Genomic DNA, 26,644 nt, shown 5'->3' with positions numbered 1-26,644 from the left:
CAAGTTATTGCTGTTGCTTTTGATCATTTACAAAGTCCGCTGTTTTCAATTTTTCTGAAGGTTTCATCATGGAATCAACAATTAGATTTGAGACCAACGAAAATCAAGTAGAAGAGGTCGTTGTGAAAAAAGAAAAAGAATAATTTATTAACAAACGGTGGACGTCTATAAGCAAACTTACAAGCTCTCATCCATCTCTGTATTTGGCTTGATGTTAGGTGCTCGAGGAACCATTCCTACATTTTTGTCAACTTTTGCGATACCCTTGGGCTGAATAGAGGTTTCATCTAGAACACCGTCATTACTACTCTCGAGAAGTCCATCATGATCTTGAAGAAGAATGCTTGCAGACCTCAGATAAATATATGATGTGCCTCACTCTTTTGCTTACTCTTAACTTCATACTATCTCGTGTATCCATTATTGTTGTTCAGGTACTCTTTGTCCTGCAACTGTTGCAGGAAGATTGCATAATGAATAAATATTAAATAATCAAAATACTTCAGATGTATAAAAAGACTATTATGCACTGTAAATCGTGGAGAGTATGTCCAACCCATGTCTTTGCTGGCAGGACGTAGTGTTTACAGTGCACTATGTCTTCTGGTATGGGCTAGAGCAATATTGTTATTTTCATTGATCTGTCTCAGCTTTATCCTTGGCATTGACAAAATGAAGGTGACTGAGGTATGAGTGATGCTAGTAATGCCATTCCTTATGCAGCCAGTCCTTCCTATGAATGGTGTGAAAATGTTGCTCATAGGGTCAGTTGGTGCATGCATTTCAGTGGGCTTGGCAGGGTGATATGTAATAGCAACTTTTGGCTCGGTGAGGAAAGCAACGGGAAACTAACCTCACTCCTCATTTCCCTAGTAGGATACGCCTCTTCAGTGATGCCTAGGCCATCTATGACAGCTGACGGCGGAGCTGTTGAGGATCCAACCAGCCTTCGGGCTGAGGACTAAACATACATACATGTCCAACCCATGTCCCGTTTCTCCACGAGCTAGGGTACGAAGTGAGATGAATCTTCGTAGTGAATTTTACGACAGAATGCCATTCCTAGCGTCAACGTCATCAGAGGAGTTAATAAGATGAAATGAATGACGAGCTATATGATAATAGACATGGGTTGGACATGTATGTTTAGTTCTCAGCCCGAAGGCTGGTTGGATCCTCAACAGCTCCACCGTCAGCTGTCATAGATGGCCTAGGCATCACTGAAGAGGCGTAACCTACTAGGGAAATGAGGAGTGAGGTTAGTTTCCCGTTGCTTTCCTCACCGAGCCAAAAGTTGCTATTAGATATCAGTCTGCCAAGCCCACTGAAACCTGGTGCCGGAATATGGCCTATTCCTTTTGAATAGCACCAGAGGGTCTGCTGAAGGTTTAATTCTCCATCCGACAGACTAATCGCCATAACAGGGCGTACAACTGGGCAATCATCCTCCATATAACACTAATCAGAGAAAGAGAAAGAAATGGGAGGAATCCGACACTTCGAAAACTGAAAGGGGAAGGCTACGAAGACCGTGACAATGAAAGACTTCCTAGCCTTCAAATGCTCTAATACCGTCGGAGTGGGGAAAAAAGCACGAGTTGCCAAGGGAGGTCGGATAGGATAGATGAAAGTGAGGAGCCTGACACTGATAAGTGGAAGCAATGCTAGGACTCAGCTAAGCGATCCGTCATCGCCAACCCATGCTCCCCTGGGGCCCCTTTTAGTCGGATCGTACGACAAGCAGGGGATATAGTGGGTGTTATTCTACCACATGCTCTCACTCAATATGAACACTGCGTAGAGGTTTGGAAATGAATCCAGGCTTTAGGCACGCAGTGTAGTGTTTAGGAATTGTACACCACCACCTCTCCTACCGGCCAACATTGTGATGGCGAAACGCTTTTCACCCAACGGGACTCGAACCGGCTAACCACAGTGTCAGACCTTAACGATCATCGCCACCAGGCGCGCTGCACAGTAAAGCGCGAAGTATTTTACACAATTCATTGTTGGAGCTAATTTCCTCATGCCCTGAAAATGCGAAATAAAACGCTACTAAATGAAGTTAATATTGTTTATATTTACAAAAATGTTACATTCTTCGCATAATATGTAAAACAAGGGGACCCGTGCGAGAAATCTCGTAAAGTATGTGGAGGTGTAGACCTCTTTGATTTTTTAACATTTATGGTATCCACTTGAACGGAAGCAAATGCAAGTGCATTATTATGTTCCGGAAGTGAGTTTTGGTTTTACTATCTTTCTTTTCTTAACTGATAATTACAGCATATTATAGTGACATAAAACGCGCCCCAGCGGCCAAAACGTGAAGTGGACAGCAATGATGGAGCGTATTTTTCTACAGCAACAGTATTTGCAAATCGCACACTTCGTACAATTTTTAACTCGTTTTTTAAAAACAAATTATCGATATTTATGAAATGAGAGTGCAATTCGTCACTGCTAAAGTCTATGCTCTTTCTTTTGAATGCTCATTTGTCACGATCGGTTATTTGTGAGCGGCGCAAAAGGGATCTGTACTACTGAAATAATATATATGTCATACGTAATATTAATGAGAATATGTTCAAATGTGTAAAATGAAGCCCAAGTATAACCATATCAGAACCACAGTTCGTCGACATTTTTCATTTTCATTTGTGTCTACAAGTAAAGGAATGTAATTACTAGAGCTAGAAATTTTAGAGGCAAAATTTTGATTAAGAAGGTGCCAATTTTAAATGTAACGAGTATGCGTTATTGTGTAGCCTACTTATGAGGAACTTTTCTTGTCTAAACAAGTGCACATCACCAAAACCAATTTCACATCATATAAAAGGACACAAAATTCTTTCATGTTACCATGCATTAAAAATCTGCCCAAAACAAGTCCCAGAACAATATGTTATTAAAATCGCACGCCCAGAAAACTGTCAAAACAGGAAACATTTAACATTTTAATGTTATTTTCAGTTAGGTTGCATCTCCGGTCACTAAGTAAATACTTTACACGTATTGGTCTTTGGCGCAAGGGGTCTCGAGTTACAGTTTTACAGACGAAACGTTCTGTCTTTTCTTGTTTAATTTCTTTAGGAACAAAATGTGGCAAATGAGCCAAAAAAAAAAAAAGCATGAAACAAGAGGGAAAAGTGCTGACATTAAGAAAAGGTGCAAGAAAGTGCAACTAAAACACACTTAGGGGCGTTCATTTCATGTTTCCTTTGCAAGGCAAGCTAATTTGTACATTTTAATAGCGAAACAGAATTAAGGTGCTGCACCTAAAATTCCTAGCTCTAGTGATTACATAAGAATCCAGACCCTAACCATGATACATTGAAGAATATGCCATGTCTAGACAACAACGTTGTTTGGATTTGTGTTGAAACTTTTGAAAGCAATGCGTGTTGAATTATGTTTTTAAGCTTTCTTTTTTTTCTTTCACTTTCGACCTGTGCTTCACGCTTTTGCCAAGGTTTTTTGAACTATTGTATGTTTAAGGGACAGATTCCAATAAGAAATAATATTAATAAATAAAAGAGCATTGTTAAAGTGTCGGTAATGGTCAGTCCACACCGAAGTTAATAAACAATGTTAATGAAAACATTTCTCCACATCTTAATAAACTTTGGTTAACAAACTTCTTCAACATTTTGTCCACACCAAAATAGCTGTTCCTTAGTTTAAAATTGATAGGGTCAAGAAGATGAAAATACTTACAGCTGCAGCTTTCATTATTTTAGTGAGCACAATTAGAGAAAAGCGTAGGTACGAAGTGTGGCGAAGAAAAATACTGGAAAGGCGAGTAGAATTAAGTTTGGAAAGAACACTTTTGTCAGAACTTTTAATTTATTATGCAGAGGGCTTCTTGAGAATGCCCCCAACGTGACTTTCAGTTCTTCACAGTAATTGGGTCTGAAATTGCAAGTAATGATACGGATTATCAGAAAGCCGGCTCCACCAATGGCAGGCTATTTTTTTTTAATATATATAGGCGATAACTTTAAATATTCATAGCAGCTCGTGACATTTCACTTATTTACCTATTTGTCTAAGAGTATCAAAACAAGCAATTTCATTTATTGTGTCTCAGGTGCTTGAAACTTTATACAACAATATCAAGGAATTGGTAACGGTACGAAATAACGAAAATCTTAATTTAACCTACCTAGTCAGGATAGTATTATTTTGATGATATACAAGTGATGATGCGAGGTTAGGTTATTCAGCGTGGAGCGAAGCTGGAAATGAAACTACATTAGAACACAGCTAAAAAAATATGAAACATGAGCAATAACTAGTTCAGAAAGAAAGTTTTTGAAATGTGGTGTTACAGATTGCCTGCTGCCATTTCTTGATGGATACAGTACTTTTGTATCCGTCTCTTGGCACAGGCCAGAGCAAAGTGTAGCTTCTACTGAAGTCCCAGTCTCATCCATGGCTGTGATAATATGGAAGCTGCTGGGGTATGGGTGGTGCTGAATAATGACATTCGGAGCACAAATAGTGTCTGAGTGTTATGAAAGGTGTTGCTCATAGGGCCAGTCGTGCTGCAGTGGCACATTCTGGCCCAGAGAGGAAAGCAATGGCAAACTACCTCACTCCTCATCTAGCCTAGTACGCCGTATTTGGGCTCTGCCATTGGTTTTTGCTGTTCCCCTATAACAGCATAGCCTTTGGTGGTGCTATTTGAGGATCCAACCAGCAGGCAGGCAGGCAGGCAGACAAGTAATCATCCTATTCCGCGCTACGAATCTGCGTGCTCTAATTGCGTCCTTACGCATGTGCGAACCGAAATGATAATGAAAACACGGAAAGTTCATGAAAAGTTGCATTCACAAAAGTTAAAGAGATGTTGTTTATCAACTTGCTCGAAAAGATAATGAACACGCTATTTTGAACATTGTTCATGAAAAAATGGAATGGCGTATGGCTTTTAGTGCCGGGAGATCCCAGGACGGGTTCGGCTCGCCAAGTACAGGTCTTTTGATTTGATCTCCGTAGGCGACCTGCGAGGATGAAATGATGATGAAGACAACACATACACCCAGCCCTCGTGCCAGGGAAATTAACCAATGATGGTTAAAATTCCCGCCTTGCCGGAAATCGAACCCGGAACCCCTGTGACCAAAGGCCTGCACGCTAACCATTTAGCCATGGAGCCGGACAACTTTGATCATTAACAGTGTTTATTTACAAAGCTAACGGAAACATCTTGGTGTGGACGCATCTTTAAGCACCAGTATTTGAAAGAACTTTCGAAGGAGCAGTGTCCTCCTGCAGCGGTAAGACTGGGCACCGCATCGGCCCTTGGCTGTTTCGTTCTACATTGGTGGCGCTTCCTAGCGCCCGCGCGACGAGCCAGGCCGAGTGAAGGAAGGAGCGAGCGGGCGGGCAGTCGTGTGGTGGTGTTGGTGCGGTACGTGCGTGCTTCGCCGGCCCGCTGGATGGATGAATTGCTGTGGTGCTGATATAAACACGACGACAGTGCATTGTTATTATTGTGATGATGTTTTCCTTGTGTGACGAAGTGTGGTTATGTTGTTAGTGCTGGTGCTAATAGTGTTATGGACACCATGTTGAGGTCACTACTTGGTTCGCCTCACCATGCCACCGTGGCCACGACGGCTGTGGTGGAACTACCCTCTACGGGAAATCCCCGACTTTCCATCCTGGACTCTTGTCACCGGAAGATACGACTTTTAGGAGGAGGACCTGTAGCTTTTCTTGGAGGTCTTGTGGCGTAAGTACCCCTCATTATTGCTGCTGCGTTTTTGTTTTTTTATTTTCTGCACCTTAGATACGGCTACAACGTCCGGGATGTGTGAAATTATAAAATACATAATGACAGTGTAGTACTGCGAAAAGTCATGTGTCTGCTTACATTAACTTGTAAAATAAAAGCCGAAGTTCCGCTGAAGATTTCGTTTTCTATTTTATAAAAATGTTGATAAAGTTATTGATGTGGATAATGCATTTAAACACTGTCATTCCTAGGAAGGGTAAAGCTTTTAGCTCCGCAGAAGGAGAAAGAAATGCCATGAAATTCAAGATATTCATATCCGCCTGTGGGTGGAGGCGTCATAATAACACCCACGGTAGCCCCTGTCTGTCGTAAGAGGTGACTAAAAGGGGTCCTAGGGTCTCTGAACTTGGCAGCGTGGCGTGGCTGAGTCCTTTCATAGCTTCCACCTACTTGTGCCAGGTTCCTCACTTTCATCTAACCTATCTGATCTCCCTTGGTCAACTCTTGTTCTTTTACGACCAAGACACTATTAGGTTATAATTGGTAGGGAGTCTAATTTTCCTTGACAGTCTTTGACCGATATCTTCGTTTTTTGAAGTGTCAGATCCCTTCCCTTTTTTCCTAGAAGATGGTCGCTTTGTACTTCCTCTTAAAACAATAATCACCACCAATCACCATGATATTCAAAGTCCGTCCAGCACGAACTGTAAGTCAAGTTCGGTGCTCTCTTGTCTGTCGTGAGACCCGTAGAAATTGATATCCGATGATTAGGTTAAAACAAGGCATAAAACCTGTATGTATTTTTTTTTTTTTTTTTTTTTCGTATCAGATTGTAAACTGGGATGCTGTAAAATTGAAGCAGCTCTGTGAACTCATTTCAACACGTTCAGACACACAGAGGTTAATATTTTGCGTTCTCTCTCGCTCTCCCTCTCTGTCTAGGAGGTTACTGTTGGATAACGGGATATTCTTTGTGAGCCACGTTCAGCTGTCTGGTGCAGAAAGAAAAAAAAAATAGTAATACATCCGTATGGTTGCGGTTTTGTTTTAACTCGCAAATCATTTCCCTCACCTAACCTACACTCACTTCATGAAGACCTTTGACTTTTCATGTTTAGTTCTCTCGGCTCGAAATAGCCCGTTATCGATCAACACCACCACCACCACCACAACACGCGGCACTTGATTGGATGGCTCATCTGTTTACTCCGCTGCATCAGCTGATTCAGGTTTTTGGCAGCCATCGCCATCGTGTGACTTCCCAGCTCCGCTGATGTAAATAGCTGAACTTCTCTAAATGAAACAACTTCACTTTCCCCGGTGATTTCAACCCCACATTAAGGGATTGAAGCGGATATCAGAGTGTGTGTATGACAACAATCCCTATGAATAAAAATTAAACTAATCTGCTTTCCGAAACGACATTGCGTCGAAACGCTAGGCGAAGTTTCATAATCGTGTGCAAGATCATGCTCAGAGAAAACAAGACACATGATTAACAATGTTTTATTTGGAAATTTTGACCTGAACGTATATTGCTTCAGAAATGATGTCCGGCTCCATGGCTAAATGGTAAGAGTGCTGGCCTTTGGTCAGAGGGGTCCCGGGTTCGATTCCCGACAGGGTCGGGAGTTTCAACCACCATTGGTTAATTTCTCTGGCACGGGGGGTCCTCGGACATTCCCGGCACTAAAAGCCATACGCCCTTTCATTTAATTTCAGAAATTATTTCCAAAAGAATCGCCTAATAACTTGAAATGAAATGTCTGTTCCTTTCTCGTCCAGTCATGCTGAACTATCGGACTTGTGCTGAAATGTGGCATGGATATACTGAAATCTGTATCTCGGATATTTAGTTCAAACACAGGCTCTTTTTTATATAATTAACCTTTTCAAAAGGCCGCCTTTAATATTTAGGTGTTTACTGAATTTTTATAGCTTCCGCTTAAAGCCAAAATAACAAGCAAATGGGTAGTCCTATTGTCATAAAATAAAATATAAAAATCACTTGTCTTAAAAAAATCCCTTTGAGAAAATTAGGTTAGTTGTCTTTAAATAAATGAAACGCAAATTGATACTGTTTCGTTTATTTGCATCTAACGAATCGTTTTCGAGAAAGATCTGAATGGAATTTGGAGTCCAGAAATATGATAGTGTATGGTGAGGTGAGGCCTTTTCGACGTCTGTCATTCAAGACCGTTCATCAGTACTTCACATCACAGCCTGCGAGATTACACATACCAACGGTACTCTGACGCCCCTATTTGATAATATATGCCATTCCTTGTGCAGCCAGTCCCTGCTATGAATGGTGTGAAAATGTTGCTCATAGGGTCAGTTGGTGCATGCATTTCAGTGGGCTTGGCAGACTGATATGTAATAGCTACTTCTGGCTCGGCGAGGAAAGCAATGGGAAACTACCTCACTCCTCATTTCCCTAGTACGCCTCTTCAATGATGCCTAGGCCATTTATGACAGCTTATGGCGGAGCTGTTGAGGATCCAACCAGCCTTCGGGCTGAGGACTAAACATACATACATATCTCAGTCATACCTATTCTTGAATAATTCACATCCTATCCAACTATTTTGATAGGGTATATCATAGAAGATTATTGACGAAAATGAGGGTTATTGGACGAGATACAAGTGTGATTGAATGGCTGGATAAATTTCTAGACAGTAGATCTCAGAGAATTAGAGTGGGTGAAGTGTTATGTCTTTCTGTAATGATATATAACGGGGTCCCACAGGGCTCTGTTATTGGACCTTTACGTTTTGTTGTATATAAATGATATGAGTAAAGAACTAGAATAATAGATAAGGCTATTATTTGTGAATGATAACACTGCATAGAGTTGCAGGATTGTGAGCGACTGCAGAGGGACCTAGACATTGTTGCGAGATGGACAGCGGACAATGTTATGTTGTTAAACGGGATGAAAAGTCAGGTTGTAAGGAAAATTCCTGTCAGTTTTAATTACTGTGTTGATGGGATGATAGTACGTCATTGGGAACACTGTAAGTACCTAGGTGTTAATATAAAGAATGATCTTCGTTGGAGTAATCTCATTAACGAGATTGTTAAAAACGGTCACTGATCTCTTCGCATGATTATGATGATATTTAGGGGGTTGCAGTATGGATATAAAGGATAGGTCGTATAAGTCTGTAGTAAGAACCCAGTTAGAGGATTACTTGATTCGAGACCTGGAAAAGATCCAAAGGAAAACAGCACGATTTGTTCTTGATGATTTCCGACAAATGGGTAGTGTTAGGAAAATGTTACAAACTTTGGCTGGGAAGAGTTAGAAGTAAGGAGATGAGATACTCGACTAAGTGGTATGTTCCGAGCTCTCAGTGGAGAGATGGTGTGGAGTGACATTAGCTCACGAATAGGCTTGAGCGGAATTTTTAAAAGTAGGAAAGAACACAATATGAAGATAGAGTTGGAATTCAAGAGGTCAAATTGGGCAAATATTAATTTATAGGACCAGGAGGAAGGAATTGGAGTAAATTATCAAGGGAAATGTTCGATAAATTTCGAAGTTCTTTGAAAAAATTTAAGAAAAAGCTAGGTATACAATTGATAGGGAATCTGCCACCTGGGTCATAGCCCTAAATGCATACCATTGATGGTTGATGAGTAGGGTGCGGATGTTCATGACATGCCATATTTTATTTCTTTATATTATGTAATTTTCACACGTCACATAAAGTCATGTTTTGGTTCTTTTAACGTTTTTGTCATTTTTCCGGCAATTTTTCATATCATGGTCATATTTCCCCATGAATTGTGTTTTTTAGAATATTTTTATCTTTTTAATCCATTTTGCATACCTGCTTTTAGTTGTCTCAAAGACGGATTTTTCACATCTCCTAATCGTTGTATTTAATTTCTATCAATTATTATCTTTCGTAGAAATATATATTTATGTGAATTAGGAGGGTAAGCTGTATGGAAAGAGACAGATGCGTATAAAGAGACAGAAATGTGAGCCTCAATCGAACTCTAATGATTTGATGTATTTCAGATATGGCCCCATAACATTCTGTGATGTTGAGCGGTTTTCCCCCATTACAAGTCAATGTTGCGTGAAAATAGAAGATCGTTCCTATTTGAAAACTTTAAAATTGATGTAAATTGCTATTGTAATTGTTTCTGATCGCCCATCAAAATGAGGCATATATTTCAGTCTGTGCAGAGACGAGAGTGACCTCTTGGATTGAGCAATTAAATAAATTCAAAATGTAATAATAAAAGTGATATTGTTACTCATTCATTATTATTGAATGTTCTAGATTTTAACAGTATATTTTCAATATAATATTAATTGAACCGCGGCAAGATTTTGAAAATGTAACCAAACATTTTAAAGTCATATTTTAATACATTTTAGGACATAATTGCTTGCGTATTTCTATCATTTTTATGTCATAAACATCCGGGCCCTATTGATGAGTCTTTATGGCTGCTAGGTAGGTAATAATTAATGGCGTGTGGCCTCCGCAGAGGCCTGATGCAGGTCTTTCGAGTGACGTCGTATGGGCGACCTGCGCGTCTGTGGGGATGAGGCCCTACCTGTGATGAAGTCTACTATAATGCCGAAGATAACACACACAGCCTCCGAGCCACCGGAATTAACCAATGGAGGTTAAAATCTCCGACCCCTACTATATCTGCCGGGTTTGAACTCCGGATCTTTTTATCTGGAGGGTGACATTCCAGAGGGGAAGCTAATCTTTGTTTAAAGTGAAGTTCTTGTAGAGTATCAGCACGCTGTGCTGTACATTAGTTCGTGTTGAGCGATGTGTGAGCACTGGCTGTACCTGAGAAAGGGAAAGCTTTTAGCTCAGCAGAAGGCCAGAAGGGGAAACAAAAGGTCATGATAATGAAGGTGTAGGAAAGAGGTCCAGCACGAATGGGAAGTAAAGCTTGCGCTATCTTGTCTGTCGTGAGTACAATTTACTTCTTAAGCTCAGTCCTCTGCCGCCAGAAGGCAGCCTTTACTCTTGGGATGCCGTAGAAGACAATTTATTGTCGTCCAATTTCTTGTTCCGTGTGAAATGCTGTAGTGGATTAAATCCCGCGGAAGCCGCCTAGACAGTCGAAAAATCGCGGCGCCCCTCGCAGATTCTATCTCGTAGTAAAGTGTGCTTTTTAATTTTACCGATCAACAATTTAAAACAAATGACAAACTGAAGATAACAAAGCTTGACAAAAATCCCAAAACACACGTAAGTTTGTTCATCGAAGTAAAAAAAGGATTTAATAATAAATAATAATGCTATTGGCTTTACGTCCCACTGACTAATTTTACGGTTTTCGGAGACGCCAAGGTGCCGGAATATAGTCCTGCAGGAGTTCTTTTACGTGCCAATAAATCTACCGACACGAGGCTGACGTATTTGAGCACCTTCAAATACCACCGGACTGAGCCAGGATCGAACCTGCCACACTGGGATCGGAAGGCCAGCGCCTCAACAATCTGAGCCACCCAGCCTGACGAAAAATGATTTGGCAGAAATGAGGAGTATGAAAGCAGAATATTTTCTTTACGTCCTTCGCACCGACACATATAGGTCTTATGGCGTAGGAAAGGGCTAGGATCGGGAAGGACGCAATCGTGGCCTTAATTAAATTACAGCCTGGTGTGAAAATGGGAAACCACGGAAAACTGACGTTGGGGTTCCAACCCACCCTCTCCCGAATGCAAGCTTACGGCTACATGGGCCAAACCACACAGCCACCCGCTCGATAAACAGAAATTCTAGACTGGTTTACATTTCGCAGTAGGATTAGAAGGTTCGGGGGTTTTCAAGGAAAAGAAAGCGTGCAACTGACTGTTCGAATGAACGAAGAACAGACACACTGATAGAATGAAGTAGTACTGGAGAGACCAAAAAATCAGGAAAGCAGACGAAAACATTAGGAAGTTATTTTATGTGGTCGATAAATGACCAAAATAGAAGGAAATTAAGTAATTTATTACTATCTTAAAACAAATACATATGTTATATAACACACTCTCTTGAATATTAGGCCTCTTACGACCACATCTACCGAGCTCGATAGCTGTAGTCGCTTAAGTGCGGCCAGTATCCAGTATTCGGGAGATAGTAGGTTCGAACCCCACTGTCAGCAGCTCTGAAAATGGTTTTCCGTGGTTTCCCATTTTCACACCAGGCAAATGCTGGGGCTGTACCTTAATTAAGGCCACGGCCGCTTCCTTCCCACTCCTAGCCCTTCCCTGTCCCATCGTCGCCATAAGACCTATCTGTGTCGGTGCGACGTAAAGCAAGAAAAAAAAAAAACGACCACATCTCATCGTTTCCGCTGCGAATACCACGAAGATGTAGGCCTAGTTTGTATTTGGTCCTGTTATTGTGCACGGTCAATTCTTCCGCCTTTCAAGTGTAAGGCATTCATGTGCAAATTTGTATTCATTTTCTAATCTCTTCCGCTGATCTTCAGGCATATAGTAGTTAACCGGGGTTGAAGTTCCTGCACGGACGGACAGGTGCTACTGGCTGAACGTCGCACTAACACATCAAAGGTTTTCGGCTACGGTAGAATGGGAAAGGCCCAGGAGTGGTAAGGAAGCGGCCGTGCCCTTAATGAAGATACAGCCCCAGCATTTGCCTGGTGTGGAATTGGGAAACCACGGAAAACCATCTTCAGGGCTGCCGACAGAGGAGGTTCGAACCCTTTATCTCTCGAATGCAAGCTCACAGCTGCCCCTAACCACACGGCCAACTCGGCCGGTGGGAAGGTAGCGGCCGTGGCCTTAATGAAGGTACAGCCCAGCACTTGCCTGGCGTGAAAATGGGAAACCACGGAAAACCATCTTCAGGGCTGCCGACAAAGGGGGGTTCGAACCCACTATCTCTCCAGTGCAAGCTCACAGCTGCCCCTAACCACACGGCCAACTCGCCCAGTCTTTGTATTACTGTTGGTGTGTATAGGTATTCCTATGCCTTTGCTGGTGAGATGTAGTGTTTACAGTGCACTATGTCTTCTGGTACGGGCTATATCAAATTTGTTACTTTCATTGACCTGTTTCAGTCTCATCCTTGGCTTTGACGATTATGAAAGTGACTGAGGTATGAGTGATGCTAATAATACCATTCCTTATGCAGCCAGTCCCTGCTATGAATGGTGTGAAAATATCGCTCATAGGGTCAGTTGGTGCATGCATTTCAGTGGGCTTGGCAGACTGATATATAATAGCAACTGCTGGCTCGGTGAGGAAAGCAATGGTAAACTACCTCACTCCTCATTTCCCTAGTACGCCTCTTCAGTGACGCCTAGGCTATTTGACAGCTGTTGGTGGAGCTGTAGAGGATCAAACCAGCCTTCGGGCTGAATACCCAACATACACATACGTGTATTCCTAAGCACATGTAGCTTATAACTTTAAAAGTTCCCTATGTGTGAAACAATATCCACACTTGCGTACTTACGCTGTTTTGCTTCTGAGCACCAATTTTGACCCCCTTGGGAATTTTTACGAATGTTTTATTTTTCTATTAATAATCGTGCACGTCTTTCAAGTTGACGCCCACGCGCGACTGTGACGGTGCTGCCCGATCTAGAATGAGATATATTGTTGAAGACGGCACGAATACCTAGAAATTGACCAGAGAATGTTAAAATCTCCGACTCGGGCTGGAATCAAACCCGGGACCCCTCTGACCAAAAACCAGTATGCTAACCAGTAAGCCAGGCTAGTTTTCGAGTGAACTAAGGGGTATCAGTTTCTTTAGTACGAAGCTTTAGTTCTCTAGAACGTTTGGAACGCAGGGTGCAAAATCAGAAAGAAATTTGGGGGTGGGGGGAATCATAGAGCTTAATTACTTGTGTTTCTTTCAGGCAGTATCTGGCAGGGGAGGGGGTATATAATTCCTCTGTAAGTAAATTACCCCCTCCCCAGCAAAATGCACATTTTAATTCTTTTTGTTTGAATGATGATGTAATGCGGTAACAAGAATGACAAACATTATTAGAAAGTTATTCCAATCAGCTGAGAAGTTTATGAGAGACTGTCCCTTTCTCAAGAAAGGCCAGACGAGGCGCGATTTGACCTGATTTATTGCTTTATTAGTGGATTTACCGGGACTGTGCACTGACGGAACAAATGTGTACACCCCTTAAGTGAATATTGTCCTGTTGGCTACCTATAGGAAACTCACCCTCTCCAAGAAGTAGACGAGTGACGAAAGCTCGAGCTACTTACAGCGATGACAAGCGAGGAGGGCTTCAAGTAACTTATATTTTTGCTCGGGTTTCAGATGTACTGAACTTGCCAGAGTGAGACATGCTGGTGCGGAGTTGCCACCGTTACGTTGTTTTACTGCTAAAGATCCGGCAGTCGTTCTATTATTTCTGTGTATGTGTATTATTTCTGAAGTTTTTATAGTCCGCCTGCTGGCCATGGTCGTTGAAGTCTAAACGGTCTGACACCGTGGTTAAACGGTTCGAGTCCCGTTCGTCGAAAAAAATTGTTACCATCAGAATGTTGGCTGGCAGTGTAGATTGCGTGCTAAAAGCCTGGATTAAATTCCAAAACTCTCCTCAGTGTTCATATGGAGTGAGGGCGTATGATCCTGTTGATGGTGATTCCTCCGTCCGATGGAGGCGGCGTTAAGCCTTGAGCAGTTCCCTTGGTGCTATTCGACAGGAGTAGGCTATGTGCCGGCACGGGGTTTCATCCTCTTCCTTCCTGCAGTCATATATCACGCCATTCATTTGATTAACTCCTCTGATGAGGTTGACGTCAGGAAGGGCATCCTGTCATAAAAACACGCCACAACAGATTCATCTCACCTCATACCCGACCCCGTAGAGAAACGGGATAAAGGTTGGACAAACAAACATTGCAGAAGTTTTTATGAAAATATGCACAGTAAAATAATTTAGTTCAGTAATATAGGTGTTCTATATTTTCCTCATTATTTTATAATGAAAGAATTCCCCCCCCCCCCCCGAGCAATTTTAGTGGGGGCCAACCTTTGATATAAACTCGTCGGTGGGGGGAAAACCCTCCCTCGCCCCCCGCGATTTTGCACTCTGCTTGGAAGTCTCATTTATTTATAATTTCATAATTTTTACATACTTTTACAGATTGGTAGACTGCGATTGCAGTATACTGCAGTCTACAGATTACCTGCTAAATACCTCGAAAATTTCCCTCAACACATTCTCGGGATTGACCTACTTTCGACTTGCAGGAAAGCTTTCGATTTTTCAGTACTGTCCCGCTTTGGAAAGAAAAAGAGTTTGCACAGGGTGGGAAGATGCTTACGCTTGCGTTCGTAAAGCAGCACACGGATGCAAGATGTGAACTCGTCCGCTAAGCGAATTCCATTCATTAACCAAGCTTGCTGGTCGCTGGATGAGTAGCAACAGTGTTGTGGGTAAGCAAGCCAAGCAGAGTATGACGTTCTCGCTCAACTGTTAGCAGAGGATTGTTCGAAGTCGTCCATTAGAGAAAAAGCGGAAATGTAGGATCAATTCCAAATGTCCAGCCAATGTATTATACAATTCGATACAATAATATAGTAGGTTGAAAGAGTATTATCCGCAACCTTGAATCGGACAGCAGTGGAGAACATGTTCGTTATGCCGGCGGAAATGTTACGAACCGAACTGGCAAATTTACCGACGGGAAGGACTGACAACTTGACATCTCTCTTGCGTTAAGCCAATGTGTACAGTGCTATGAGAACATTATGTGCACTCCTTCCCAAAGCATACGAAAAAAGTTCATATTAAAATTCAAGAACTACAATCCATGCCAACGAACCGAAAGAAAAGAAATTTCTCAAGAATATTTATTTATCTTCTAAAAATGAATATAAAAGTATACTTTTACGCAAGGCAGCATCTGCATGAGAGGAAGTATTTCATAAAATAAATAAAATAATAAAATTAGGAGCCCTCATAAAAGTATCGTTTAAAATGTCTCCTTGTCTTCTTAAGAACAGCACCTGTACTTTCAAACAGGAGGCCTCTTACAGACCCAAGTACCGAAAGGTATGTGGTAACGGTCAGCAACAACTCAAGCACTAAATTGCTTTTGTCTCGCTCTGTGCACACTTCATTGTTAGGATTAGTTTCTGACAACAACGCCCCCTCCTCAAGAAGTGTAATTAGCTGCTTGACAAGCAAGCGTTTCTGACTTAACTTTTCTTAAAAACAAACTTTTCCCTTTCTTTCTCCTCCTCCTTTTGTTAAATTGTTTTTGATGTTCATGAATTTCGATGGATTTTCTCTGTGTTACCTCATGCGAATGTTCGGCCATCTTTTGACTGTTTTCTTGTCGTGGTGGTGGTGGTGATGGCGAATTTAAGGGACAGAACCCTTCGATTATCATTCCGTCGTAGCATTAAGAGGAATTATGACTTACCTTTGTTTTGACGGGAGATATGCCTTGTAAGTTAATCCTTTGATTAAAAAGGGGGGGGGGCTAATGTTCGTTTCTCAATCTTATTACGATATTTAGTTCCCTTTTTCCTAAGAGTTTAAATGGACGGAGCATATTATTTATATAGCACGTACATTTTCACTTTGCAGGCTTTAAAAAAAACCTACTTTTCTGGGGTTTAAATGCATCTCGCTATGTGTAATTGTTATCGAAATTTGGAATTAATAAGAATGTAAAAAAAAAAATCTGCTGTCCTCATCCCGAGGTGGTGCAGCTCTTTTCAGGCACACCCCCCAATGGAGGTGAGCTGCATGTACCATTTCAACCACCTACCAGCCCTCCTGTCATTCTTAAACTCTTGGCAGTACCCGGAACCGAACCCTTATCAAGGGAACGAGATACATGTAATCTTGTTTTACGTATTTAATGGCGTGTGGCAGGTCTTTTGAGTTGACGATATATAGGCAACTTGCGCATTTGTGGGGATGGGGTACCTATGATGAATTCTAATGTTGGAGACGGCACACACACACCCAACACCCCAGGCATTGGAATTAACCAATGAAGGTTAAAATCTCCGAGTCGGCCGGGAATTGAACCCGGGGCTTCCTGGCCTAAAGACTAACACGCTGACCATTTAGCCAGACTTTTATGTATATGAAATACATTTATGCCATGTTTCATGTCGCTCAAATAGGAACCGTAGCGAAAACAAAATTTTACTTTTTATTTTTCAAAAACTACTGATAGGATGGGTAGTGCTTAACATATTTTCATACATAATTTCATCGAAATACTTTTAAACTGTGGAAGGTATCCACATTTATCTTCGGTCATGTTATTTTACCTACGTCCTCCCTTAAAGTGCATTAACATATACAGGGACGTCGTGTTATATAACATACGGAAAATGAGCGTATTCTTCGGACACATCCTGAGAGTGGACTAGGGGAGGTTAACACTGCAGATAATACATTTCCTTGTGAACAAGAGAACCAGAGTACGCTGCACCCAAGAGGTACAACGGGATCTCATGCTTAGGCTATTATGGGTTTGAACACTGTATTGGGCGAAGGCCTGTAAGGTTCAATAAATCCTGTAGAACGGGATCTACTAGAAATGGCAATACGAAAACCAGAGATATACAACAGGAGTGATTTTTAAATAACACAATCAGACTTGCACAGGTTTTCAGGACAGGACTAGGCCCAGAACAAAATCTCCATGGCCAGAAGAGCGAAGACAAGGAGAAAGACCAGAAGAAACGAAGCTGATGCGAATTAATGTGGTCCTCAGATGACCAAAACGTAAATAAGAAGAAGAAGATACAGTGTGCAGGTGGTGGTGGTGATTATTGTTCTGAGAGGAAGTATAACTAGGCAAGTCTGCTCTACTAGTGCTATAAACCATAACATACGTAATGAACGGCAAGAGTTGCCATACATTATAGATTTGTGGGCTAGGAGTTTGGTGTTGTACTTAAAGAAAATTCTCAGCTTGTTTATAATAGCTTACTGTAATTTGTGAAGGACAGTTAGTGCGTCGCACGTCAAGACGAGGCTACGACAGTCGAATAAACGACGGTAATAAAGAGATATACAGCATGTTACTGAGATTATGAATGTACGTTTCTTGCAAAAATTGGTTGCGAAAGTAAGTCACAGTTTCCCTTAACTTACCAGCTGACTTCCGTCGGAAAATGAGGGTATAGGATAATGCAGTGAAATGTGGAGCAATGGAACGGTCACGAAAGTAGGGGATGTTTCAATTTAGCTGGAGTCGGCTCTGATCCATGTTTGCTAGACTACAGTTGTAATTTTTTTTTGTTCAGGTATAGGAAAAACAAGAACTTTCTGCGGAAATAAACACACATTAGTTGAATTTTGTAGAGTGAAGGTGGCATTTCAGATAAGCGAAAGACAGGGGGGGAATCATCTAGTGGCTAATGGGGACGTTTATAAAAATAATGGGTGGAGGAAAGACCTAGATAGAAGTAAGTGCTTTTTCTGTGGGAAGGAGATGGAAGAAAGTAATAAAGACGTGTAAAGATAGAGAGAGAGAGAGAGATCCTCTTAGGTTGAAAATATATTAAAGAAAATAATATCCGAGTGAGCCGGCTACGCCGCACAATACAAGTCGTCTGGTTATTCCGGGTGTTGAGGGTTTGAATTACACTTGTGGTTTTTCGTGGTTTCCCCATTTCCCATCCTAGGGAATCTGTGTCCGGCTCCTCGACTGAATGGTCGGCAGAGGGTTTCGGGTTCGATTCCAGGTTGGAGATTTTAACCGTGCGTGGTTAGTTCTTCTAGCTCGGAGGCGGGATGTTCGTACTTGTCGTAACACACACCTCTTCATTTGCACACATAACCTCCACAGAAACACGCAGTAGGGAATACATCCCTCCACATACGTAGAGCTGGTGTCAGGAAGGCCTTAGGCCGTAAAACTGGGACAGTGCCACATATCTCACCTGCGTCCACGCCGGAGTGTGGGAAAAGGGCAGAAAAAATATTTATTATTATTATTATTATTATTATTATTATTATTATTATTATTATTATTATTACAGAGAACAAATGACACCTCTGTTCTGAGTGTTCCGTGACCTTGAAAAGGCCTTCGATACGGTTCCTTGAAATGCTATTTGGCTGGTTTTGAGGCGCTTTGGATGTCCTGAACATTTTGTTGACCTGATCCAAGCTCTCCGTGGTGGGATGTGTTTGGTCAAGTACAGTTATCAGAATGATGTCTCAGAAGAATTTCCAATTACAAATGGGCTCAAGCACCTACACTCATCGCCCTGTACCTGGCAGCCATGCTTTATGAGACAACACCTGCGAACAACACAGGTGTGGAAATTAAAAACACTGACTGACAGAGCAAATGCAACACCAAGAAGGAGTGGTCAGAACTTTATGCCAATTGCAGGGTAGACTGACGTCACTGAGGTATGCTCATGATGTGAAATGCGCCACTGTGCTGCGCACGTAGCGAACGATAAATGGGACACGGCGTTGGCGAATGGCCCACTTCGTACCGTGATTTTTCAGCCGACAGTCATTGTAGAACGTGTTGTCGTGTGCCACAGGACACGTGTATAGCTAAGAATGCCAGGCCGCCGTCAACGGAGGCATTTCCAGCAGACAGACGACTTTACGAGGGGTATGGTGATCGGGCTGAGAAGGGCAGGTTGGTCGCTTCGTCAAATCGCAGCCGATACCCATAGGGATGTGTCCACGGTGCAGCGCCTGTGGCGAAGATGGTTGGCGCAGGGACATGTAGCACGTGCGAGGGGTCCAGGCGCAGCCCGAGTGACGTCAGCACGCGAGGATCGGCGCATCCGCCGCCATGCACCGCCAAGCGGTGGCAGCCCCGCACGCCACGTCAACCGCCATTCTTCAGCATGTGCAAGACACCCTGGCTGTTCCAATATCGACCAGAACAATTTCCCGTCGATTGGTTGAAGGAGGCCTGCACTCCCGGCGTCCGCTCAGAAGACTACCATTGACTCCACAGCATAGACGTGCACGCCTGGCATGGTGCCGGGCTAGAGCGACTTGGATGAGGGAATGGCGGAACGTCGTGTTCTTCGATGAGTCACGCTTCTGTTCTGTCAGTGATAGTCACCGCAGACGAGTGTGGCGTCGGCGTGGAGAAAGGTCAAATCCGGCAGTAACTGTGGAGCGCCCTACCGCTAGACAACGCGGCATCATGGTTTGGGGCGCTATTGCGTATGATTCCACGTCACCTCTAGTGCGTATTCAAGGCACGTTAAATGCCCACCGCTATGTGCAGCATGTGCTGCGGCCGGTGGCACTCCCGTACCTTCAGGGGCTGCCCAATGCTCTGTTTCAGCAGGATAATGCCCGCCCACACACTGCTCGCATCTCCCAACAGGCTCTACGAGGTGTACAGATGCTTCCGTGGCCAGCGTACTCTCCGGATCTCTCACCAATCGAACACGTGTGGGATCTCATTGAACGCCGTTTGCAAACTCTGCCCCAGCCTCGTACGGACGACCAACTGTGGCAAATGGTTGACAAAGAATGGAGAACCATCCCTCAGGACACCATCCGCACTCTTATTGACTCTGTACCTCGACGTGTTTCTGCCTACATTGCCGCTCGCGGTGGTCCTACATCCTACTGAGTCGATGCCGTGCGCATTGTGTAACCTGCATATCGGTTTGAAATAAACATCAATTATTCGTCCGTGCCGTCTCTGTTTTTTCCCCAACTTTCATCCCTTTCGAACCACTCCTTCTTGGTGTTGCATTTGCTCTGTCAGTCAGTGTATTTCGTATGAAGGAGGGCTTTCCAACAAGGCCAGACTACTTCTAAAAGATTTACCTGTTCAACCCGGGTTACAGAATTGCAATATGTAGATGACAATGAATCTCCAGCCCACACACCTGAAGAGCTTCAGCAGTTTGTCATCTGCTTCAACAGAGCATACGAACGTTTTGGTCTGACTGTCAACATCCAGAAGACCAAGGAAACCTGCTCCTGGAACCACCATCTCATATTTTGATATCACCATATGTGGCACAACTCTGGAAAGGGTGGATCACTTCTCGTACTCGGGAGTATTCTCTCAATACACTGTAACTGTGGTGGAGGACAGAATACAGGCTGCCCATGTGACTTTTGGACGTCCCTCACATCGAGCATTCCAAAGCAAAGATCTAAGAATTAGCGCGAAAATGACTGTGTGCGAAGCTACGTCACTCTACGGATGAGAAACTTGGACCCTATACCACCAAGACATCAAAGATACTGGAACGCTTCACTTAGGTCTATTATGAACATCAGGTGAGTTCTCGAGAAGGCACAGCTAATCAGTATAGAAGCCATCATCATCGGTCATCGGTTTAGATGCTCAGGCCATATTCCCTCGGCAAATTCTGTACAGTGAACTCAGCACTGGTGGTGCTCCTCTGAAGCGATATGAAGATCAACTTAAACAGACCAGGAGAAGAGTAGATATAAACCAAAATACTTGACATGGATTGTACTCTTTGGTGTGCTACCATCTCATCTGCAGGTGTACAGTTTGAGTTGGAACGTCGAAGACAGTAAGTGGATTACGGAATTGCAGGCGAGAAACGAGAAACGTAATCTCGGATGTATCGGCCGACGACGACGAAGATTATTATTATTCCTATCTTTCCAGTTCCTGTAACGAATACTGGTCCTTATAATAGGTAACTGATATCCATGTCAGTCGACCAAATGTTACCGAAATCAGATACAATCAAATAGATTCCGTAATTCAGATAACCCAACTCATACTGTCTTCCTTGTTTTCAGGGCAAGTATACCGACGTACTGCAGAATGTATATCTTGTCTGTTAGGTGATCATCCCACAGGCTGGTTGGACCTTCAAATAACAGTACCGAAGGTTGTAGGGGATAATACGCCTTTTTAAAATCATACTTTTTTTAAAAGATATACTCATTTACTGATATTTTTCTTATTTTTCTTTCTTTTCCTTGTATTTTCTGTTTAAGGACGACACACACACACACACACACACACACACACACACACACACACACACACACACACAGAGTCCCCGGGTCAGTGGAAATAACCAATTAAGGTTAAAATGCCCAACCCGGTCGGGAATCGAACGCGGGGTCCCTCGAACCAAACGCCAGCACGCTAATCATTTAGCCATGGAGCCGGATACTAATAATGTTATAGGTTTTACGTCCCACTAAGTATTTTTATGGTTTTAGGAGACGCCGAGGTGCCGGAATTATTTTCCCGGATAAGTTCCTTTACGTGTTAATAAATTTACAGGCACGAAGCTCACGCATTTGATCAACTTCAAATATCACTGGACTGGGGCAGGATCGAACCTGCCAACTTCAGTCTAGAAGACCTTCTGAGCTACCTGGCCCGGCTGCTCATGGGTGGTTGCCTGTAGTTAACTAGATTGCTCCGGTCAATATGTTAATGATTTCTTAATGAGATCATGCCAGCGAAAATAAAATTATAGTACATAATTACAGTTGCTGAACTTGTAATTTAATGAAATCATACCTATTATTATGCAATACTAAAATACATTATTAACTTGTATACATGAATTATATGTTATCTTCGCAGCGGTACTGTAGCTTATCACTTCTGCGTGTTTTATAAATACCGCTGCTCAAAAATGTGGGGTGGCGGGGATGTAAATTGCCTCCAATACTACTGTTCAACAAGATTGTCAACTGTGATTTTGTGAAATTCGTTCCAAATTATGTAAAATCATTTCTGTAATTTAAAAGTAATTGTATAATAGAATCCATCGGGCATATTTAAAAAATTCCAGTGAAAATGAATGAAATATATTTTAATTTCTTATTGTCCTTATGAATTAATCAGTAGGCTGAACCTTTGTGGTTTCCCTAGTATTAGGGCATGTATCCTTAATGGAGTTTCACTCTCTGACCTGTTTCCAAGAGCGTGCTGAAAAGTAATGCTTCCGATTTTTTTTTATATGAAACCCCTTAAAGCTTTTTAAATAAAACAAACTATTAACATTCTACATATTTATTTCTCAACATAGTCTCCCTGGAGACGAACATATTTTTCCCAACGAGAAACCAGTTTGTTGATACCGTCACTGTAGAATGTTTGACTTTGTCGACGGAGCCACAAACGCTTCGTTACTATCAAAGTGAACTCCTCGAAGGTGTTCCTTAAGTTCTGGAAACAGATGAAAATCGGATGGGGCCAAGTCGGGACTGTATGGAGGATGATCGATGACAGTGAATCCAAGGTGTGTCATTGTTGCAGATGTCGCAGCGCTCGTGTGAGGTCTGGCGTTGTCATGCTGAAGGAGAGTGTGCTCCATATGTGTACGAACTCGTCGAATTCGTGCTTTCAGTTTGCTGAAGGTCTCGCAGTACCGTGCAGAGTTTATGGTGGTGCCTTTAGGCATGAATTCCGAATGCATCACACCTTGAACATCCAGAATACTCTGAGCATGGATTTGCTGCTGATGGCGTCGGTGATCCTTTGCGGCGTACACAACTTTCATTCTTCTATGGATTGAGGCACGTTTTCTGCGGTTAGAAACTCGGTTACAGCACGTTGTTTCTCACGCACCGACATAGTTACGTTACACACCGCCATGTTACACGCTAAAATTCGGAGCCCTAAAGGGGCGGGGAGAGTTATAACTAGAGATGGGAATTATAGGCACGAATAGGTTAGAATGCAAATGTATTTGAACAAGGCGCAAGTATATGTTACCCGCATGACGGGTCTGCAGTGAGATTTGCAGAAATATTATCGATCTGAATTATCAGAACCCCTAAAATTTATGCATCTCCCCGACATATCTGTAGAGCGGCTAGTTTTCACTTGCGCCTTGTTCAAATATGTTTGCATTCTAACCTATTCGTGCCTATAATTCCCATCTCTAGTTATAACGGATGAAATTGGACTGAATAACATGCAAGACATGCCATATCTGAACTGATATTGAGAACACATTAAACAATTTGGAGGCATTACTTTTCAGCACACCCACGTATAAAGGAGAAAAACGTCCGCACTCTCAGATGAAGAGGAGGCAATTTACATATTGTTGCTCATTTGAACCGGAGGAAATTTACCGTCCCCTCGTGAATGTTTCGTCAAGATGAAAACATATGACAATAGGTTACCACTTTATTTTCGTTCTCTGTCATCCATATCACAGGCTAGACATCGACAGTGTAAATAAGACTAATGGATGTTGTGCCTGGAGGTCACAGGTTCAATTCAAAGCACCGTTACGAATATTAATTACTGTGGAGGTCAAACAGCTAGGCACAAAGAGAGAAGGCTGGGACTAGCGACCTGTTGGAGCTCATTGAGACGTTACCCACGGCTCGTCCTTCTGCATAGTCCTCGAGAAAATGACATCAGATAACTAACTATGCAGTATATGCTCTCGTGTAACGGGCAGCGTGTACGATCTTACAATTAAAGTAACGGCAAAACTGTTTTTGTTCTGTGAAAAGTCCTCTAGTTAGTTATGCGACCAATTAAGGAGACTGTTTGTAAGAAAGGAGTAGTGAGTGAATATGGGGTAATATAGAAGAAGCGGTAAAGGAAATCGGAGAGGAATTTGTTAGGACATCACAGTCCAAGGAGAAGAAATCATAATTCTAAGATTTGTCGATGATATTGTTATTTTATCTGAGTCTGTAGAAGATCTAGAGAAATTGCTGAACGCTTTGGTCACTGTCTTCGAGGAGTGCAAGATGAAAGTAAATAGATCCAAAACAAAAGTAATGGAGTGCAGTTGAAGCCAGGTAATGTAGAAAATCTTAGATTAGGAAATTAAATCTTAAAGGAAATAGGTGAATCTTTTTACGTGGGTAGTATTGTATTGTATTTATTCTTGAACATAACAGGCGTTCAGCCCCAAATACATGTTCACAATGAAAACAACTTACAAAAACAGGAAAAAGGAACACAAAAAAACGTGGGACATGCCATGAGGTCCATCAGATACTCCGGAAACGTGACACTCCCCAGAGAGGATCACCACAGCAGTCATCCTCAGTCCCTACATGCCACGTCCATCGGATATAAAATAAATAAAATAAATAAACAAATATCAAAAAATTAAAAATAAACTATCGTCCTACTACTACTACTACTGCTGCTGTCCGGCCATGTCATCAACCCTGGTGAGGAAAAGAGCGCCCTCCCATTGATGACACAACCGGCCGTATCCATGGGGCCCGTAAGACGCCTACGTGGGAAGTAGAATAACTAATTATGGTAGAAGTAAGGAGGACATACAATACAGACTAGCACAAGCAATGAAGGCCTTTCTTAAGAAAAGAAGTTTGCTCACTTCGAACAGGAATTAGGAAGGTGTTTTAGAAGTCTTTCGTCTGGAGCGTGGTACAGTGTGGAAGTGAAACAGGCACAACAATTGGCTTAGGAAGAAAAGGAAAAAAAAAGAAGAAGAAAAAAAAAGAGAATGGATGCGTTTGTGAATGCTGAAAGCGAGATTGATAGATGATCGAATCACGAACAAAGAGATGCTGAATGGAAGTGATGTGAGGAGGACGATTTGGCGAAATTTGACCAGAAGAGAGAGAATGATAGGGCACATCTTAAGACATCCAGCACTTATGCAGTTGGTTTTTGAGGGAAGTGTTGGCCAACTCGCTTGATTATTATTAATTACGTTCAGAATATTGCTGAAAGCTTAACTGTATCAAATACTAGTTTCTCTCCTTTATCTCGTCCTTTGAGTGCGTTATTCTTGAATTAAAAAAATTCCAGATTCGGACATACCCCTATGGTCGGCAACATAAATGGTATCTGCTGCACTGTTATACTTACAGGTTGAACCTACTATTGCTCGGTCACCTGCTCTGAATTTTCAGAAAGGGCTCAAATAAATTCCTTATTGTCCTCTATCTTATTAACATATCCTTTACGGCTTGTTGGTGGAAAAGAGATCACCGTCAGAATATTGGCCGGCAGGATAGGAGAGATGGTCGTATACAATGTCTAAACACTAAAATGCGTGCCTAAAGCCTGAGTTCAGTTGCAAACCTCTCCGCGGAGTGGGAGCACACTGGCGATAGCGATTCGTGTGTCGGATTGAGACGTTGTGCCTTGAACAGACCCCTGGGGGTGTTAACTCGGCAGGAGTAGGCTAAGTGCCGACACCCCTACATCATCATAATGCTGCTACTATTACTACTACTACTATTACTACTAAGCCGCCGCCGCCGCCGCAAATGCGCAGGTCGCCCTTGGGTGTCAACTAGCAATATCTGCCAATATCTGATTGATTGATTGATTGATTGATTGATTGATTGATTGATTGATTGATTGATTGATTGATTGATTGATTGATTGATTGATTGATTGATTGATTGATTGAGCTTATGTTTTTGTGCCGTCTTCAAAATTAGACTTCATGGATTGGGAAAAATGCGTATTTCTATTTTTCGTAAGAGTTCATCTATTCGCTTATTTCAATCAATTATCCATCCGACATACTTAAGCCGAAAAATGTATTCATGACGCATCCGATTATTCTACGCGATATAACTGAATGATATTTGAAACTCGTTCGATTATTTAAATAACCGGATGGAAAATATTAGATTATTAAAATTATTCGATTTTCCCATGAGTAGTAGGGTGGGCATTTATCCATTCAAAGAAGAACTGGCCCTGCTCGTGAGTTTTAAGACTGGCCCAGGTAGAGAAACCTAATGGTAGGCCTACTGATACTCTTCTTGGAATTCGTGAATTTTGAGAATCGTGAGTTCTGAACTTGTGAACTCCATATTTAGGTTAGCGTGCGGGCCTTTGGTCACAGGGGTCCTGGGTTCGATTCCCGGCAGGGTAGGGAATTTTAACCATCATTGGTTAATTTCGCTGGCATGGGGGCTGGGTGTATGTGTCGTCTTCATGATAATTTCATCCTCATCACGACGCGCAGGTCACGTACG

General features: G+C 42.3%; 1 protein-coding gene across 2 annotated transcripts in view; it reads left to right on the top strand.

Annotated features, from left to right (window-relative positions):
• Window positions 1-26,644, top strand: part of LOC136884411 (MOB kinase activator-like 2) — a 604,905-nt gene that overhangs the window by 46,749 nt on the left and 531,512 nt on the right. The window contains exon 1 of one of the 2 annotated variants that reach the window (XM_067156548.2): window positions 5,408-5,740. The exons of the other annotated variant lie outside the window; for it this stretch is intronic. Within the exon in view, the coding sequence (XP_067012649.1) occupies window positions 5,565-5,740 (176 nt within the window). The 5' untranslated portion in view covers window positions 5,408-5,564. Of the gene's footprint in view, window positions 1-5,407; window positions 5,741-26,644 lie in introns of those variants that run through there. 2 annotated transcript variants of the gene reach the window in all.

The sequence above is a fragment of the Anabrus simplex genome, chromosome 12, assembly GCF_040414725.1.
Source record: "Anabrus simplex isolate iqAnaSimp1 chromosome 12, ASM4041472v1, whole genome shotgun sequence".
In the NCBI taxonomy this organism is placed as follows: domain Eukaryota; kingdom Metazoa; phylum Arthropoda; class Insecta; order Orthoptera; family Tettigoniidae; genus Anabrus; species Anabrus simplex.
Note: the sequence above shows the minus strand (reverse complement) of the source record. Positions and strands in the feature narration are given on the sequence as shown.